This window comes from Ambystoma mexicanum, chromosome 6p (assembly GCF_040938575.1).
Source record: "Ambystoma mexicanum isolate Mex_15411 chromosome 6p, UKY_AmexF1_1, whole genome shotgun sequence".
NCBI classification, from domain to species: domain Eukaryota; kingdom Metazoa; phylum Chordata; class Amphibia; order Caudata; family Ambystomatidae; genus Ambystoma; species Ambystoma mexicanum.
In genome coordinates this window covers 623,321,547-623,340,286 of record NC_090935.1, presented here as the reverse complement: position 1 = coordinate 623,340,286, position 18,740 = coordinate 623,321,547, and the positions used below count along the sequence as shown (strand labels likewise).

General features: G+C 45.7%; 1 protein-coding gene across 6 annotated transcripts in view; it reads right to left on the bottom strand.

Moving 5' to 3' along the window:
* FAM169A (family with sequence similarity 169 member A) overlaps positions 1–18,740 on the bottom strand; it is a 988,180-nt gene that overhangs the window by 582,540 nt on the left and 386,900 nt on the right. For all 6 annotated transcript variants that reach the window (XM_069627477.1, XM_069627479.1, XM_069627476.1 and 3 more), the window contains exon 4: positions 13,533–13,618. In XM_069627477.1, coding sequence (XP_069483578.1) covers positions 13,533–13,618 — 86 coding nt within the window. The remainder of the gene's footprint in view (positions 1–13,532; positions 13,619–18,740) is intronic.

Sequence of the window (18,740 nt, the reverse complement as noted above, 5' to 3'; positions counted from 1 at the left end):
GAAGTGGAGGCTACTTTCCTGCCCAAACCATACAGTTTCTTGCTCTACTTGTCGGGAGGAGCTTCAGACGATGACAAGGGTGTTCCAGCCCTCTTACGGGTGTTTGTAACAACCAGGGAGTCCGGCTTCAGATGTCCCCTTATATACAGTGGGTCTGATTGGGCTGCCCTGAAAAGTTTCTCAATCCTGGGGTTCACTGCCCTGGTGAGGTAAGGATTTACAAGTGAAGGGTCTATTCTTCTCTGAATAGACTTAAGGATAGGGTTGGCCTGAGCAACAGGCCTCCTTTCTCCCACTAACTCCTCGGTGAAGTCCCACTCCTCTTGAGCACCCTGGGTGTCAATGTGGAAATGTTCTGCTGCTCGAGACAGAACTTCATTCAGGAGAGGTTGGTTGTCGACAGGGGAGTCGGTAACCGGGGGTTCCTTCTCTATCAGGGAATCTACTCTGTAGGTTTCAGGGTCTTCCTCTTCCTCTTCTTGGTCCTCATCATCCCCATAGTAGCCCGTACCAGTTTGCTCTTCCAACATGCCCAAATCTGGATCCTCACAAAAGGATGTCTCTCCTTGATACTGAGAGTAGGGCTGTACATAGAAGGGGTCCGAAGACCGTGTTGGTGTTTCAAACCGGGACTTTTTACTTGGAGGCATTGGATCCTTAGAGCCTGAGGGTGCTGACCCGTCTGGAGTATAAGAGAGAAAGTGTTCAGGGTTTTTTGCGTAAAAATCTGCCAATGATGACATCCTTGACATGACTATGTCATCACTAGACCATTCTCTAGAACTGGGAATGACTCTTTCTGGAAGTTTCTCTGGCTTATCCTGACTAGACTTGCTGGCCTTAGCAGGGGTCTTTGTGATAGCAGAAGACTTGGACCTGTCTGTCTGTTTATGAGCAGTGTAAAGAGGCTGAGGCTGCTTCCTTTGTTGTTTTTCCTCCTCCTCGTGAGTGGAAGAGTGTTTTCTCTGCTTTTTCGCACCCTTCGGAACCTTTCGACGCCTGGCTTCGAGGTTCGGGGGTAGTGTCCCTATCCTTCGAACGTGGAGGTAGGGGCTCGGGAGCCGCCGTAACGCGGTCTGCGGGTGCCGACTCCTGGAGTGCGGTCTGGGGATGGAAGTCAGCTTCGTCCTCCGACGATCGAACTTCCGTTACCTTGGGGAGCGAGGCACTCTTGGCAACAGTGGATGATTGCCTGGAGTCATGCGGCGATCTAGATCGCGAATGCCCAGAGGACGCCGATTTGGACCGTTCTCTATGTGCCTCTTTCCGAGAACTCGACGGGCGCGTCGAGTCCCGGTTGGACTTCATGTGTTTTGTGGAAGTTCTGTGGGAAGCACTTGTGTCGCCGGGGGTCTTCCCCATAGCCGCCCTGCCGGACGACCTTCCGAGGTCGGGGTCTTGCGCTCGGCTGTCTTTCGACACCATATTGCCCTCGCCGTCCGAAAGCACGGTGTCGCTGCCATCGCTGAAGGCGCCCTCTGCTGCCATGGCCTCCTGACGCCTGGCGTGGTGGGCTCAACGCTTGATCGAACGGTCCTTAAGTGTCTTTGGTTTAAACCTACTACACGCTCTGCAGTTCGTCTCAGGGTGGCCCCTCGGCAAGCAGAGATTGCACGTGGCATGCCAGTCGACCCAAGGGTACTTGCGGTTGCACTTGGGGCAGAATTGGAAAGGGGTACCCTTAATACGCACCTTGTGGCAGAGGGCTGGTAAGTGTAGGAATATATAAGAATGTACCTATATACCAAAGGAGTGTAGAGTATGTCCACCCCCCACTCTCCCTACTTGCTGGGACCTTCCAAGGCCCGGGCCGAGGCCAGAGGCCTTCCGAGGCCCAAATCCATCGTGCAGCTGTCGACGGTCGAATTCTTCTCCGGGCCGGCGTCGAGTGTGGAAGTTCAGTGACTCGACGTTGGGGTGGAGAAATGGGTAAATATAACAATATTTAGCAAAAATATGGCTAAGGCCAGGGAACTCCGCGAAATTCTTCCGACCAGTATGGCGGAAAAAAACAATCTGAGGGTCCTAGACGTGTGAGGGATCATGGGTACAGTGGACGTCACACTAGGGATAGTATTACTGGCACGCCCTGTGTCGACGCCCATTTTCGAGTTTCGAAAAACAAACTAATACTCTGCAGCTTCCACTAGATGTCGGCCTATGCACAGTATGTGATCTAAGCAGATTGCACAAGCCTCAGAAATATATATGGAAGTGAACAAAAACAAAATGCCTACACATGTGATATCATCAGTGATGCCATCAATGACATTTGTGATGCCATCTGTCATGTCCAGGGTGTTAGTGTTAGCAGTGCACAGTGGTCCAGGCAGGTATTGTTGCTTAGCCTACCATAACTGGTGAATTTCAGTTTTTTTTTCGATTTTACCTAGAACCATAATGTGCCCTTAAAGCTTTTTTTACTAAATTGCATACGTTTTTAGTTGGGCAACTGACTCATATCGTGCCTTGTACAAAATTGTTCTAGTAAATTCAATAGGTTTCTAGTAGTGACACGTAACCATACCAGTTACAAACATTTGCCTTTAATGCACACCTTCCGAAGAATACTAGATGATCATATGCTGGCGCACAGCATGGTGACGTGTCCGAAAACCCATACACAATTCACAATAAGATATGGGCCTCGTAGACAGTGTGGAGGTACATTTTGTGCTGCTGTGTGAACATGCAACCGCAACATTTTCCGTGCACAACTCCAACACCTAATCGTACACAGCTTATAACAACGTAGTACACAGTGTTTTATAGTGATAAAGTTGAATGACAATGTTGAAAGTCATAATGTCTAAAAAAAAAAAAGAAATGTCGAATTTCTTTTTTTGGTTGCTTTTTGTTCGAAATGGGGGGGTTCCCCCAACCCCTATTTTTGTATTTTTTTTTGTTTTACCCCTTTTTTATTTTACCTCCGAAACCCAAAAAAAACAGGTAAATTAAAAAATAAAGCATTCAACTTTTTTTCCGACATTTCTTTTTTCGACATTATGTTTTTGACTTATTCACTGCCTACCGTACACAGCACATACTTTTAATAAAACTGCTATTTCTCTTAAAATGACATTAGCTAAATCCATCCTTCCTCCACAAAAAACATCAGTAGTGTTGTGAAGAAGCAGCTGTAGAAACACTGGCCCCAGCTCACAAATAACACACCCACTACATTTTCCACCTTCCACCTACCCCTCCATATTACTGTTTGCTGCCTCTTTCCTCAGTTCCGTCCGCAACTTTCGGTCTTCGCTATCCTTCCAAACAAAAGCCATACATACACAAAGAAATGTTCCTTGGGGACCCACCATTCACAGTCACAAAAAGGAATGGAAAAAAAAAAAAACGCATACACTGCATCTGCTTTATATTTCGTAGTAAAGTACATAGATGCAATAATATTTTCGAACCGTTCCATTTATAGTTTCTGTTATGCTAATGGGAATATTGTAGTGTTCATCCTCCGTTCCAGGGACTGGAACGGTGGACAAAGTGCCAGCAGGGCAAGTTATGAGGGCAATGGAACCGAAAATGCATAACGAGGTCTCTGGATCATTAAAGGAATGGTTCGCCCAAAATTTTTTATTTCAAAAATAGATAGCCAATATTAAAAATAAAACGATTTCGAAGTCCCTATGTAAAATTTTGAGCCATTCAAGCTCAAAGATAGCACATGGGGGCATCCATTTTGTGAAATGGATGCCCGCCGCTGTGCTCGCTTTGGCTTTTGCGGCACTAATTTATTTATTTATTTATTTATTTATATATTTATTACGCGCCGCAGCTCGCGAGCATCAGGGCGCGACAAAAACACGTAAGACGGAGTTCACAGGACTACATAAAGAAGAAAAGAGGAGGACTCAGGACAGTCCAGGCTGAAAAAGAAGTTAATTACCGGAAGAGTAACGTTTTCAGCTGCTTCCTGAATAAGGAGTGACTGCTTTCCAGTCTAAGATTGTCTGGAAGCTCGTTCCAGAGTGCAATGGCTTTAGTGGGGAAAGCTCTCCCGAGTCCGTTAGCCTTGATTCTAGAGTGGTTGACTTTGAGTAAGCCTTTTTTAGCTGATCTGAGGCAACGGCTTGGTTCGTACCAGCAAAATTCCCTTTTAAGGTAGGAGGGGGCCGTGCCGAATAGACAGCGATGGACGAGAGTCAGCGATTTGAATTTGATACGCTCCTCTATAGCGAGCCAATGAAGACCTATTCGGTCGTGAGTGATGTGCTCGCGCTTGGATTTGCCGGTGATAGTTCTAATAGCATTGTTCTGGATTATCTGGCATTGTTTGATGCAGGAGTTACTTGACCCAAGCATCAACGCATTCCCATAATCCAGTCGGGACAAAATTGTGGCTCTAGCGATGGTAGCGCTATTTTTGGCGTTGAGATATGGCCTGATACGGCGTAATAGTCTCTGATAGTATTGGCAGTTCTTTTTAAGGTATGAGACCTGTGCGTCTGCTCCTAGTGAGGATTGTAGGTATATGCCAAGAGTTTTCACTTTGCTTGATACTACAATGTTGGAGTCTTTGATAGTGAAGGACGAATAGACTGGGCCTAGCTTGGATAACGCTTTTGTGGATCCAAATGTCATAAGTTCAGTTTTTGAGCCATTTAGACACATCCAGTGGGCCTTCATCCAGCATTCTATAGTGTTATAGACTGCTGACAGCCTGTTGTTATCTGTAGCATGGTCTCCGCTGAGTTCTATGATCAGTTGTGTATCATCTGCGAAGTTGGTAAAGTAGATGCCCAACTGCGATAGAAGGGCGCAGAGACAACGAATATAAAGATTAAATAGAAGAGGTGAAAAGCTGGCGCCTTGTGGGACGCCGCAGTCCACCGGGTTCGTACTGGAGGAATAACCACCCCAGGTGATTTTAGATTTTCTGTTCTCCAAGAAAGAGGATATCCACTCAATGGCCTCATCGGCACAGTTTCCTGCTTTTCCCAGGGCCTCGCGGAGCTTTCCATGATCTAGTAAATCAAAGGCCGCTGAGAGGTCCAACAGGATGAGCAGGCCGGCCTTTCCTTTGTCGACGATTTCCAGCATTTTAGACTGAAGGTCAAGTAATGCAGATTCTGTGCTGTGTGCACTTCTAAATCCTGATTGCTGGGGATGTAACAAATCGTGCTTATCTACGTATTCTTGGAATTGATGTGTAGCTAATTTATCAAGAATCTTCAGCAAAAAATTACAATTTGTGATAGGTCGAAGGTTAGCTGGGTTTTGCTGGTCTAGGCCAGGCTTTTTTAACAATGGTGTGACCGTTACTGTTTTTAGACTAGTAGGAACAGTCCGGTCTCTAAAGGACGAGTTTGCCATACGGCAAAGGAAGGGTGAGAAGATGGCTATATTGTCTAGGATGAATTTAGGGGGCAGTATATTTTCAGGGCATGAAGTGCAATTCATGTTAGAGAGAGTGTCTGACATAGTTTCTAGTGTTATTGATCTGAATTGAAACTTAGGTATTTTAATTTCGGGGGCTACCTTGTTGATCATCAGAGTGGTGTCAGTGATGGAGCAATTTAAGATGGTATCTCTGGCTTTTGAGATTTTTTGTGCAAATGCAGTTTGGACTTTTTCACAGTCCAACATGGTAGGCTGGAAGGGAGGAGTGAGAGTGGGTGGCTTTTCGAAGGTTTTTAAGATTTGGAACAACTTTCCTGTGGAGTTGGATGCACCTGTAATTTGTTCATTATAATAGTTTTGCTTTGTTTCAGTTATTTTGTTTCTATACAGAATGTCATATTCCTTCCATTTGTCTTTATTAAGTTCTGTGGGGGTTTTAAGCCACTGTCTTTCAAGTTTCCTCTTGGCTGTTTTGAGGGAGCCAAGTTCCGCGGTGTACCAATGTTGGTGGTTAGGATTGGCGCGTGCTTGTTTATTTTTTAATGGGGCAGTTTTATCTAGTAGCTCTTGGAAGTGATTATTGTATGTGGAGATGATACTGTCGCAGGAATCATCATCTGTGGTGTTACTCATAATGTATGAGATCCCCTGCGAGAGAATATCTGGGGTGATTTTCTTGAGATTTCTGCTTAGGATAGTTTTGGGTGTGTTGTCGGGAAGGGTTTTTTTAAATGACAGTGAGAGTGTGGCTTCAATTTTATAGTGATCGCTCCAGATACAGGGCTGTGTGTTTGTAACTGTGAGGTCTATGTTATTGGTAATAACCCAATCAAGTTGGTTGTTTGAATTGTTGGTCGGACCTTTGTTGGCGATCGAATAACTAATGTCGGAGAGGTGTTTTTCTAGGCTGATAGCCTCTTTGTCAGTTGGATTTCCCCTCCATCTATTTAAGTCACCCAAAAGGAGTGTGCCTGAGTTCTTTCCTTTGAGATTGTTAAGTAATGAAGGAAAAGCCAGCCAGCTGTAGTAAACAAAAGCTACCACTGGGTGGCTTTTCCTTCATTGGTGCTGTACGCGGAGGACGGGGACCGGAGACTACAGGCAGAAAAGCTACAGCTGCATCTCAGTAAGTGCTATTTATTTATTTTTTAAAATAAGCCCTAGCTGCGTTTTTTTTTCCTAAGTTTTCCGGGCTGGAGGAAAAACCGCAGCTTTAAAAACGTTGCATTTATGTTTGCGGTTGCTTTTGAAGCGACCGCAAACATAAATACAACGTTATTGTGTTTGAAAACGCTGTGTTTTTTCTTTCTAAGTTTCTCAGGCTCCTCCGAGCGAGCCTGAGAAACTTAGAAAGAAAAACCGCTGCGTTTTCAAACGCAACCGCGTTGTGTTTCTGCCTAAATCTGCTTTCCCATTTGGGGCTTTAGGGCTCCCCGTGGGGAAAAAAAATCGTTTTTTTTAATATTGCCCATCTATTTTTGAAATAAAACATTTTGGGCGAACCATTCCTTTAACCCCCCCCCCCCCCACTCCTAAAATGGGGGATGCAAGCCATTTGCAATGTACATTTCCAAAGCAGTAACCCGTGGTATTAAAACAGATGATTTTGTGTCTTGAAGCGGGCCGCCTCTGGCGTCCCGCTTTAAGAAATAACATCCTCTTCTAAGATGGCCACCATAGAAAGGGAAGCCGGGTGTTGCATACATAGTCCTTCTTCGCTTTCCATTGCAGTCTGCAAAAAAACAAAAAGAAATGGAAACTGTGTGACCATATTGTAATGAGCACATTTTTATTCCCAGTGAAATGTATGGTTATGTGCAACAATTTACCACAAAGCCAGTCCCAGGTGGACATTGCCACTGTAATGCTATCTTTTCTCAGTTCTGGTCATGGCCAGTAACCACATTGCGCACATCATGACCTTATACCAGGACCCAGACACTGTGGCCACTACCCATAGGTACAGCCTACCACTCAGCCACTGAAGTTGTACCGTTGTTTTTTTATTGAAAGAGCGATACTTGTCAAACACCAAAACACTGCAACACCAGTCTTTTCGGGCATTACCAGTCTGCCGTAGACACATTTTCAGTAAATGCACCAAGTTTTTTTTCCCCAAAACTGTCAAATAACTGCCCAAATTAATTGTCATATTACGTGCGGAAAAAAATCCCAGCAAACTCTGGCCTCAATCGCAATCATGGCAGACATATTGAAACCATGAGCATTAGAACTCACCTTCGTACACATATTTTCATAAGGTGCCCAGGTGGAAAGGTCAGAAGATAAGATTGTACCGAGCATGCAACCATGTATGTTTGCAGAAACGTTGATGTAGCACAAACATTTGCAGTGTACCTTACCTCATTTTTCCTCTTTGACAAACATACTAAATCTGACAGCAGAGCGTGTTCATCCTGTTCTAATGTTCGCCATTGCTGCAGCTGCCTAACACCTCACATAACCAACCCTAGTGATATGCAGCACCTTTCTCATTGATGATCCTCTCCAGCATAGCCAAATGCGCTCATAAGCACCTACGTGCCGTGACGCAGCACCTGAAAATTAACACAAGGAACGTACAATGTAGCACGTGACATTTTGAAGTAATAAACTAGTTTTTAAAAGAAAGAGCAACATTTTTTGAATTTCTAAAGTACTTTTATTTTGCAATAAACTGCGCACGAACATCGGAGTAATCCCATTGTCAATCACATAATAAATTTGTTTCATCGTTCGTCATCGAAAATGTTAATGGTGAAGCACACGTCGTTTTTTTTTCTCCAAACATAAATTATGCGTTTTCCATAAAGCAACCCCTTTGTTTCCGCAATGATTGTCAAAACGTTGCCATGACATTTTGGCTACAACACCGTAAAAGATGTTATGTTACTCCTAGTAGACACTTCAGCGTACGGACAGAGTGGGCCGGTGCGATCATCCCACAGAATTATTACGGGCAGGCACCCCGGTCACCAGCAACTGCATTTGGCGACTGAGTAGCTGGTCCGGAAAGTGTAAAGAAAACACGTATCAATCACCAACCTTTACCAAACAATTTAAAAAAAAAGACAAAAAAGAACATAGGAACTAAGACACAAATCGAAGTTGCATACAAAAAATTTTAAGCAAATAGTAGGTTTCAACATGGGTATAGCTAGTGACAGGCTACAAATGTCAACAATTTGCAGTCTCTATAACTTTAAAGAAAATGACAACTATACACAAAGATAAAATTGCAGCTACCAAGGCAAAAGTGATGTGCAAGCATTTGCAAATGCCACCTCGTGATTTCAGAAAAGACCAACAGAACGCGCAAAAAGATACAGCTACCGATATGGCCAAACATGACATTTTAAAGGGAAAATATTAGCGTTCAACAAGGGTGAATGAACGCATAGCCTGAGAACGCGGACAATCTGCACTCTCGGTAAGGGGGGGAAAAATAACAACTGCACAGAAAGGTAATGCATCAATAATATTATCAAAAATAATGGTCTGGTAATATAAAAATTCAAACTCAGTGCGGTGTGCAGTCGTCAAAATTTAACTTGCATGATATGTACCGCCTCCATTGGTTTAGGTGAAGTCAGACAGCAATGTTTATGGCTCAATGATTCTTAGTGAAGTGATATTTCATGTGCCTTACAAATGTTTTTGAAACATAACCTTATCAAATGGTATGTGTTGCAAACTTTCACTCCCTCATTCTTACTTTTTTTTCGCTCAAGCTCAAGGTAAAAAAACAATGGACCCTTATGGGTACAGTTGGATGCGTGGCCCTACTGTGCTGGAAACCAAAAAAAGCAAATCAAGTGACCTTCACTCAGAATGCAAATACATTCTCACTTTACAACATATTAGAATCCATTCATGAGAATCGCTACTCCCATACACGTGCTGAACCACTGTTGGCAGCAAATAGTGCAGGTGGCTGTCTCAGATTTTAAAATGTAGGACGCCAGTCTCACAGTAATAGTGTTGCTAAAGCGTTGCAAGACAGACAGCGTGATTCTTTGCTGTATATTGAGCATCTACTGCCACTGTACCGTATGACTTTGGTGACATGAAAACACCACTTTTTGGACTTACTGCTGCCACAGCCCATCCCAGCCTCAGTAACACTCACCTTCCGAAACAGTGTTGCATAAGTGTAACAAGTGCAATGCTGGCTGCGATTGTATGTGTTAGGGGCGATGTCCGCGTACACCAAAACACGAACGAAAGATGGCGGCCGCAGCGACAGAATCTCATGCACTTCACGCTGTTCCACAACCAATCAGTAAAGGGGCCACATGTCTGTGGACATGGAAGCCGCCCAAAAAGTGCTCTTTCTATGGAAGCAGCAACTTAACTAACTGCATAGCCACTACTGTGACTGTAATATGCTTCAGTCACACCCAAGACTATAGGCTCTGGACATAAGGCCATAGGTATTGCAATGTATGGGTGTGCAATATGTAAAAACCATAGTGGCCTATAACTCCAGTGCTTATAGCTTTGTTTTTGGGTGCATGGCTAGGTCCTGGCCACAACCACCACAGCATATCACACCAATTGTGGCTTTTAACTGCACTACGTACAAGTTTGGTCTTAGGTGCATGGATTTCGACCATGCATCCAAGACTCTACGTCCTTCCCACAACCACCTCCTTGATGGTCGATAATACGGGTGTATGCATAGCTGTGATATGCTGGAGTGGTTGTTTCCAGGCCCTAGAGTCTTGGGTGTTTGTCCATACATATTTTAATGTATAGGTGTGCAGTGACAAATTGCAGTGCTTATAACTTTGTTGTTTGGTGCATGGCCTGGTGTATCTATAGCTGTGATATGCTGAAGTGGTTGTGCCCAGAGGCTAGAGGCTTGGGTGTAAGGGCATAAATAGTTGAAGGTGTGGGTGTATAGTGTATGAAAACCGTTGTGGCTAATAACTCTGCCTTTAACTTAGTTCACCCAAGACTATAGGTGCTGGCCAGAACTACCACAGCATATCGCGCCCATAGTGCCTTATAGTTTCTCTACCTATCTATTTCATCTTGGGTGCATGGCCTCTGGCCATGCTACCAAGACTGTAGGCCCTGGCCACAACCACCGCAGCATATCACCCCCTGGTGGCGTATAAATGAGGAGCACCCTCATACTAATAAAAATGTAAGTACGGCATGTACCCAATCTTAATGTTCGCTGACACCACGCGTGTCCTTAGAATAATTTCAAGGTGCCTAGGCACAGCACGGACTGAAATACTATCCTTATGAGACTCCTCATTTTCAGTACACAAACATTCTGGACAAGGCGGGCATAGGGAATACATCATGAACACAGTTCGGAAACAGCATTTCGTCTCTGGTTGCCGCTGCGCTGTCAGAGGATCCAAGATGTCGGGCGCATCCAAACAACCTGACGCAAATCACGGCTCACTGTAACCAATCGGCGGAGACGTCGCGTGTCCGCGGTCAAGACGTCAGCCCCTTAGCCAATCGGTATCCTGTCCGTGGAGCGAACAGGGAAGTGTGACCGCAGAGCGGACATAGATATCACTAATTTTTAGAGACATACTTTTTGATCGTTTAAAAAGGAAACTACTGGACGGATTGACACCAAATTTATAAAAGCACACTTTCGGGACCAAGCCCCTGCCCCAAACTTGGTGAAAATTCGACCAGTGGTTTGGCCTGTAGGCGTGCGCAAAGTTTCCCCCCCATTCAGTCTATGGGGAAAAAAGACATTTTGGGACCCCGCCCATACAACTCCCCCCACCCTCCTCCCAGACCAAACCTCACCAAACTTTGCAAAAAAAATTCTGAGTGGGCCATATACTTTATTTTCAAAGTTTCATGAGGATTCGTCCAGGGACGGCTGAGTTATAAGCCATCCAAAAAGTGCTCTTCCTATGGAAAGAGCAACTTAACCATAACTACACAGCCACTACCATGGCTGTGTAATATAATTGACTGGTATCCATTAGTTACTTATTGTCTGTCTTCGGACTTCTCTTCACTCACAACTGCCTGTGGACTCTCCTGCCAGGACTTCTTTTGTACTCACAACTGCCTGGTGTATGCTTGCCAGGACTTCTGATATATTATAGTTTCACTTTATATCCATGTAGAATATACCTTTCTTAGCATTGTACTGCTTGTTTTCACAGTTCCTTTAAGCTTTCCCCATATTTGCATTCACTTTTTTGGGGTTTGGGCTGGCACACTCTTTCCTTTCAATTTAGAAATAATCTAATTATTATTTCACTTTCTGTAACTTCACAATGTTCAAATTCTCTTTGTTGCAGTCACTGAAATGCCCCGGAGTCCCCACTCTGCTCAGGCTGAGTCACCGGCTTGGTGTAGCATCTTCGGTCTGGCATGCGCTTACCTGGCAAACCGTTGCTGCTTACTTCCCACTCTAGGTGGCTCTGATGTCGATCCAGCTTCTCTCGTGGTTCCGCTCCTGCACACTGCCTTCTTTGACTCCCGGTAAGGACAACACTGCTTTTACTGGCTGCTGGACCTCCGGGAGTTCTCTCGCGGTTCCTGGCCTCTCCATGGCATGCCTTACTCGCAACATGTTACTTTCCTTCTCTGTTGGCGAGCTCCTTTGCTCCGCCACACCGGCTCGCCCCTCCAACTTCTGCACACTGGTTCGTGCCGCCAGCTTCTGCACATCGGCTTGTGCCTCCAGCTTCTGTTCGTCTTCAATGGAGATGCTGCGTCTTCTCCTGAGCCCTCTCTCAATGTTCGGTCACCATTTTTAAAAGGTCCTGTGTGCACAGGTGTTTTAACTCAACAACTAGCACGCTCATTAACTGTGACACTCCTGCTGCTCTGCATCAATTCCTTCATCCGCCTCGTCTGAGTACCCAGGTGGATGCGGAAATTGAAGTCCATCGATGATTTCTGATGCATAGTACTTGGAGCCTTTCTTAATGATTCCATATGGAAGTTCAGTTCCGCAAGAAGGAAAACTAGAACTGAAAAGGATTTTCTTGGAGCTTTTACTCTTCAGGTTATGGATGGGAGTTTGGCCTACAGGGTGTTGGGAAAAGGTTTCTTTATTTTCCCTAGTGGGGGGGAACAGATATATGGCAATAGGCCATTAGGGTATATCACGCCTCATCCAATAAAGCCACAACATCTCCCCGGTGATTGTCGCCTTCCATGTAATCCTCCCTTCCCTCATATAGCTGCCCCCACACCTCTCGGGTCAGGATCAAGTAGTGGCTGCTGTCCCCTGGCCACATGGGAGGAGGTTATCGCTGGGTAATCCGTGATGACACCATTGGATTCATCCCAACATATAAACAAATAAAAAACAAATTAACAAAAAATATGCTTTTCTTTTCCTGGTAGATCACTCGCTTTAGCTAATATGGGCATTTTAAGTGCATAAGCTAAAGGCTGACACAAAGTAAAATTAAGATTTCTACACAATGATTCATCCAGTATCAGCAGGTGACAGCAATATCCCTGGTTCAGGTGAGCACATTTTGTACTGCTACATCTGAAGTACACGCTGCGTTGCGACAGTACATTACGCAATGTTAGCCTTCTTTTTCCTACATTGACCCTTTTCTTAATCAGTTTTTTCAACATTAATAACCAACCATAATAACATAAAAATTTGAAACAGCATTGCTGGGAATAGCTTCCTCTGCACATCAAGAATCTACAGTAGGGTGAAGTGCACCGGCAGGATTACGAAGGCACTGGGGTCCCAGATCCCGATGGATCCAAAACTGATATTGCTTGGCGTCTGGGGGGGGGGGGTGGTGAGTGGATTTCACTAACCATGTCAAATCGTTCATTGCTGTTGCACTGGGAGTGGGGAAACGATTGATTGCCGCAGCCTGGGGCTCGGCAGAGACATTGAGCCTAACCCGATGGTCTAACGAAGTTACTAGGTGCACATCCATGGAACGCTGCATCTACAGAGCAAGGGGCTGTCCCCGACAATTTCAGAAAATATGGGGGAAGTGGACGAACGATCAATGAATTCCTCCCCCTTTGTCCCCTCTCACCCCCCCTTTTTTGTTGCCTCAATAGACTCAGTGATCCCATATAATGCCTCTCATTAATGATGCCTCTTACTCATTCGTATGTACTTTTATTTTATGTACATGTGTAAAATTCAATAAAAATGTTTTATATATATATAAAAAAAAAAGATTCTACCGTACCTTGAGAATACCTTCTCTCTGGGGACTAGATGTTCGTACAATATCCTCAATAGCCCACCACTGGTCAGCAAGATAGAAGGCCACCGCTTAAAAGAAAAGAAAATGGAAGCTTACTACCAAGCATTCACACCTGTCCGACATAATACATTGAAGACGTGATGAGTGCATTTCCGCTTAATTAGGGCATGCTGCATTCTTTAAACACCAGATGAAGTTCACATTTCCAGGAAAAGTGCAAACTCATTAGAAACACACGTGCCCTATTATGCAAGAATTCCATGTCATTAGTGGCACACTGTCATCTTTCTAATTGTAAGTGTTCTGCTCTGATTAGCGCCCATTGTATAACCGTTAGCAGAGAGCCTGATTACAGCAACAGCCCCGCACTCACAGTAGAAATGGGCCAGGCTTGGTATACAGTTTTCTGTATTTTGCAACAGTGGCAAAACCCTTTGATAAACCTCAAATGAAAATTAAAAGCTAGAACGACATCTTCTTTGGCGTGATCAATGCAACTTTAAGAGAAGGCACTTAAAATTGCACTTTTCATTTTGACTCAAAAAACTGCCATGAGTGTGTAGAGGGCTAGTTGACACTTTATTACAGAATTCGAGGATAGATACACTACTGCCAGAGGCTTTGCTAATTCCTGACCCTCTCCACTCTCATGATAGCCATTAGAGCCCCACGCCTCAAGAGGACGTGAGAAGTACTTGGTATTCATACTTTGCTGCTGCCATTTGGATCTGTGAAGTGGGAGATCCACGGGGCAGCAGCAGTTAAAAAATAAAATTAAAAAAAACAGTTAAAAATCCCATTCCAGTTTGGGCTCATGCTAAAAATAATATTGCAGAAAGAAGGTACATTATTTCCCATATGAATCAATGCAGCGCAAACGACTGGCCATTGAGATTTCTTTTAACTTGCTCATACAGTCAGGTGCTTCTGCTAATGTACCGCACACCGAAAAATAAGCAATTTGGCATTTGTGGCATCAGTGCCAACCAGCACAAGAATTGCTTTTCACATCTGGAGCACAGGTGGAGGCTGGTGCCACAAAAAAAGTGGGCCTCGTTACAACTGTGCCGGTCCGGTAACAACAGTGCCGGTAAGCCTACTGGCACCGTTGTTACTGGACCGGCACAGTACCACTTTGCGGGCGGGTGCCGTCGCGCCCACCAGCATCAGGCCTGGTGGGCGGAACTGCACTTGCCCGCAGAGTTTCACGGAAGCAACAGCACTGATATTAACGGTGCCAGTGCTTCTGTGGTCCCCATTCTCCCCCCATCCCCCCCAGTCGTATGGGACTCGGATGGGGATTTACAATTCCCGACGCATGACTCCCCGCCGGAGTTGTAATGAGGCCCAGTTTGTTTCCATTTAGAGTGAGTCACTGTAGCCGGAGTGTCCGAGAGGTCCAATCACTGTTTTCTTTTACACTGTCAGGCACCGCTCCATCATGACTAACAGAAAATTAACACTAGACATGTGTTCATTTATTTTCTATGCCCACATGGGAAATACTGTTTTTTTAGTTGCTGAACTATCTCAGTCATTTGATAGCATTATTCAGGCATTTGAGGCTGCATTGTTTATTTATTTGTATTAGATTTGTAAGGCAACCTCTGTGTAACGCAATCACTGATGGCAGCACCTGGGCATGTGGTGCTATATCTTCTATATGGTGACAAGTTAAAACAGGAATATGATGGCATTATTGGGGCATTTCAATGCACTTATTTATTTTAATGTATTTAAAAATGCAGTGCACTACACGCCCATGGGCCTCAGAGCGCAGTCCAAGACAAAACAAACAGGTAGATCAGATGGGGCAAGTCAAGCAAAAGAGAAAGAGTAGGAACCTAATCAGCAGAGTTAAAGAACAGTGTTTTGACTGCTTTTTTAAAGACCGGAAGAGAAGATGATAGTTTAAAAGCATGAGGGAGTGTATTCCATTCCTGGGGAAAACAAACCTCGAAGCAGTTACCTCTGACCTTTTTAGGCGATAGCGAGGTTGATATAGTGGGTGAGAATTCTTAGAGCGCAAGGCTCTAGTAGGTTCAGCACGAGAGATTCTTCTTTCAAGATAGAGAGGAGCGGCAGCATTCTGGCATTTGTAAGTCAGGGAGAGTAATTTATGTCTAATTCTTGGTTTGACCAGTAGATACATGATACTAGGTAGATACATGATCATTCTTGGCCAGACCATATATTGCCCCGACGGCCCCATTTTGTATCGTTTCCGAGTGAGATTAGATTATGAGGTGCCGACAAGCAGGCTTTTGCAATAATCAAGCCACTAATTGATTAGGGCCGTGGCCAGAAGGGACCTATTTTTATTTATGTACATTTTTATTGCCCTTTGTAAAAAACTTAACAAACCAAATCTTAGCCCCCAAAATCCCCCCACCCCCTCCCAAACAACCCCTGTCCCCCCCAAACAACCCGTATCCCCCCCCCCCCATCACCCAAGTCATGGTGCATCTCTTTGGTTCTGTCCTTTGATAAAGTAATTTCCTCGCTCGACCCACGCCGTGCCTTCTCCACGCTGCTGGGCACTCCAAGTTCCACCATCTGGGGTCTCCCGGGTCCCCCTTCTGTCCTTCCAACTATCCCCTCCCCACCCTGAGCCCGTCCCCAGCACCATATTACACCAAGCCCAGAAGCTTCATGCTACGCGGGCACCAGGCCGCCCTAGAATCCCTTTTAAGAAATTGCAGCACCAAGTCCCAATCCACAAGAAACTGCTGGTGTTCGCCCCTAAGCGAGTACATCACTTTCTCTAGCGCTGCCAATGTCCAAACCCATCCTACCCAGTCATGTTCCACGGGCGCTTCTTTCGTCCTCCACTTTTGTGCTACTACCAGTGCCCCTGCCATCACCAGGGTCAGATATACCTTATTTTGGGCCCTCGTCCGCAGCTCGTCCAGAGTACCATCCAGTCCCATGATAAACAACCCTGTATCTGTGCCTCCTACGATGTCTGCGCCCATCATGTAATGAAGCGCTTCACAAACCTTGTCCCAGAACGGGGCGACCTTCGGGCATTGCCACCAGACAAGTCCCCAGGAGCCCTTCCCTCCACATCCCCTCCAACGCACGGCGGTCTTGGGCCGATACATTTTAGCTATCCTAAAAGGGTAAGGTGCCATTGGTACATCATCTTCACCCAAATTTCTTGAATTTGTAGGGAGTTCGTCAACTTGGGAATGTTCACCCACAGGGATTGCCATTGCTCTAGCGCAATTGATTGCCCGGTTTCTTTTTCCCAGTTGGCCATAAAACTCCACACGCCCGTCCCTTCCCCATCCTTGAGCAGCCTATACAGATCCCCCACTAGGTGTCTGTCCCCTGCTTTAGTTGTAACATATTTCTCAAATAGGGTAAGTTCCCTAGTGGCCGCCCCATTTATAGATGGATGTAGGGTCCAATGTCTTAGGTGCATATATCGGAAGCGCTCCTCTTCCCCACCCCGAAGATGCTCCTACAGGTAGGGAAGTCTCTTATCTGCCCCCCCCCCCCATAGAGGTCCCTTAGGCACCTACAGTCCCCCACTTGCCATGCATCGAATTTGGAGTCAACTCCCAGCACAGGGGTAAACTGAGGATTAGCAAAGATGGGTGTGAGAGATGAAGGAAAGGTGGTAATCCTTGATCTGTGCACCGCTTCATCCCATGACCTACCTACCAGCACATCAATTGCGCTGCAATACATCCTCCTGGGCCCGTCCTCCCGGGGAAGCCACAAAACCCCCTCCAGCCCATATCCTACCACTGCCCTATCCATTTCCCTCCACACCTTTCCCCTGTCGTCCTTCACCCAGTCTCGTAATACCCTCATCTGAGCTGCCCGGTAGTAATTTACCATGCCCGGCTCCCCCATGCCTTCTCTGTGTCTGGGCAATTGCATCAGCTTCCGGGGAAATCTAGGCTCTTTGTTCGCCCATATGTAGGCCTGAGTGAGCTTGCTTAAATTTCTAAAGGAGGGAGCCGGACCCCTAACTGGTAGCGCCATAAACAGATACAATGATTTTGGAAGGATAACCATCTTTAAGGCATTGATCCTGCCTATCCAAGACACAGGCAGCGGTCCCCAGCCCAGGAGCAGCCCCTTGATTTTCCCCAGTAGCGGAAGATAATTTGCCTCGTATAGATGCTCTATTGTCCCCGTAATGACAGTCTGTAGATACTTAACCCTACTCTGGGCCCAGGCAAAATCAAAGCTCTTCCTTAACTCCCTTTGCGCCCCAGGGGACATCTGTAGACACAGCACCTGACTTACTTTTCTTGATCCGTAGCCCTGTAACCCGACCAAACTCTGCAAAAACTCTCTCGACGGCTTCCAGGTACACCCAGGGGTTTGTCAGGGTCAACAACATGTCTGCAAAGGCAGCCACCTTATATGCTCTACCCCCGCACATCACCCCCTTAATCACCTGGTGGAATCTGATTTTACACAGAAGCAGCTCTAGATATATTGCAAAGAGTAATGGTGGCAGCGGGCAGCCTTGCTTCATGCCTCTAGATACCGCCACCGGATCAGATGCCTCCCCATTGATCATCAGGCGCAGCATGGGATTACGATAATTCTCCTCTATTTTACCCATACATTTTTCCCCAAATCCCATCTTACGCATGGTGGTGAAACGAAAGCCCCATTCTACCCTATCAAACGCTTTCTCAGCGTCGAGGGCCACCACAATAGCCTCAATCCTAGATTTGTTTACTTTCTCTATAATATGGGCAATCCTCCTGGTATTATCATGCGTTTGCCTCCCCCGTACAAATCCTGACTGGTCAGGCTCCACTAAGGATGGGAGGAGGGGTTCAAGCCGGGCCGCCAGAATCTTAGTAAAGATCTTTGCGTCCAGATTGATCAGAGCAATCGGTCTGTAGGCCCTGCATGTTGTAGGATCTTTCCCCTGCTTAGGGAGTAGTACCACTTTCGCCTCCTCCATAGATTTGGTTATCCCCTTCCCTCCCCCAAATTCATTATATTGAGCTACCATACGCAGGGCCAAAAAGTCCCTAAACATTTTATAAAAGTCTGCTGTAAAGCCGTCAGGGCCTGGAGCCTTGTTAAGAGGGATAGCCGCAATGGCCTCTATAGTTAAGTCTTTCTCCAGCTCCTCCCTATCCTCTACCCTAATCCCAGTGAGGTGGCACCCTTCCAAATACGTCCCGTGATCCCGTTCCGCTGGGCTATCCG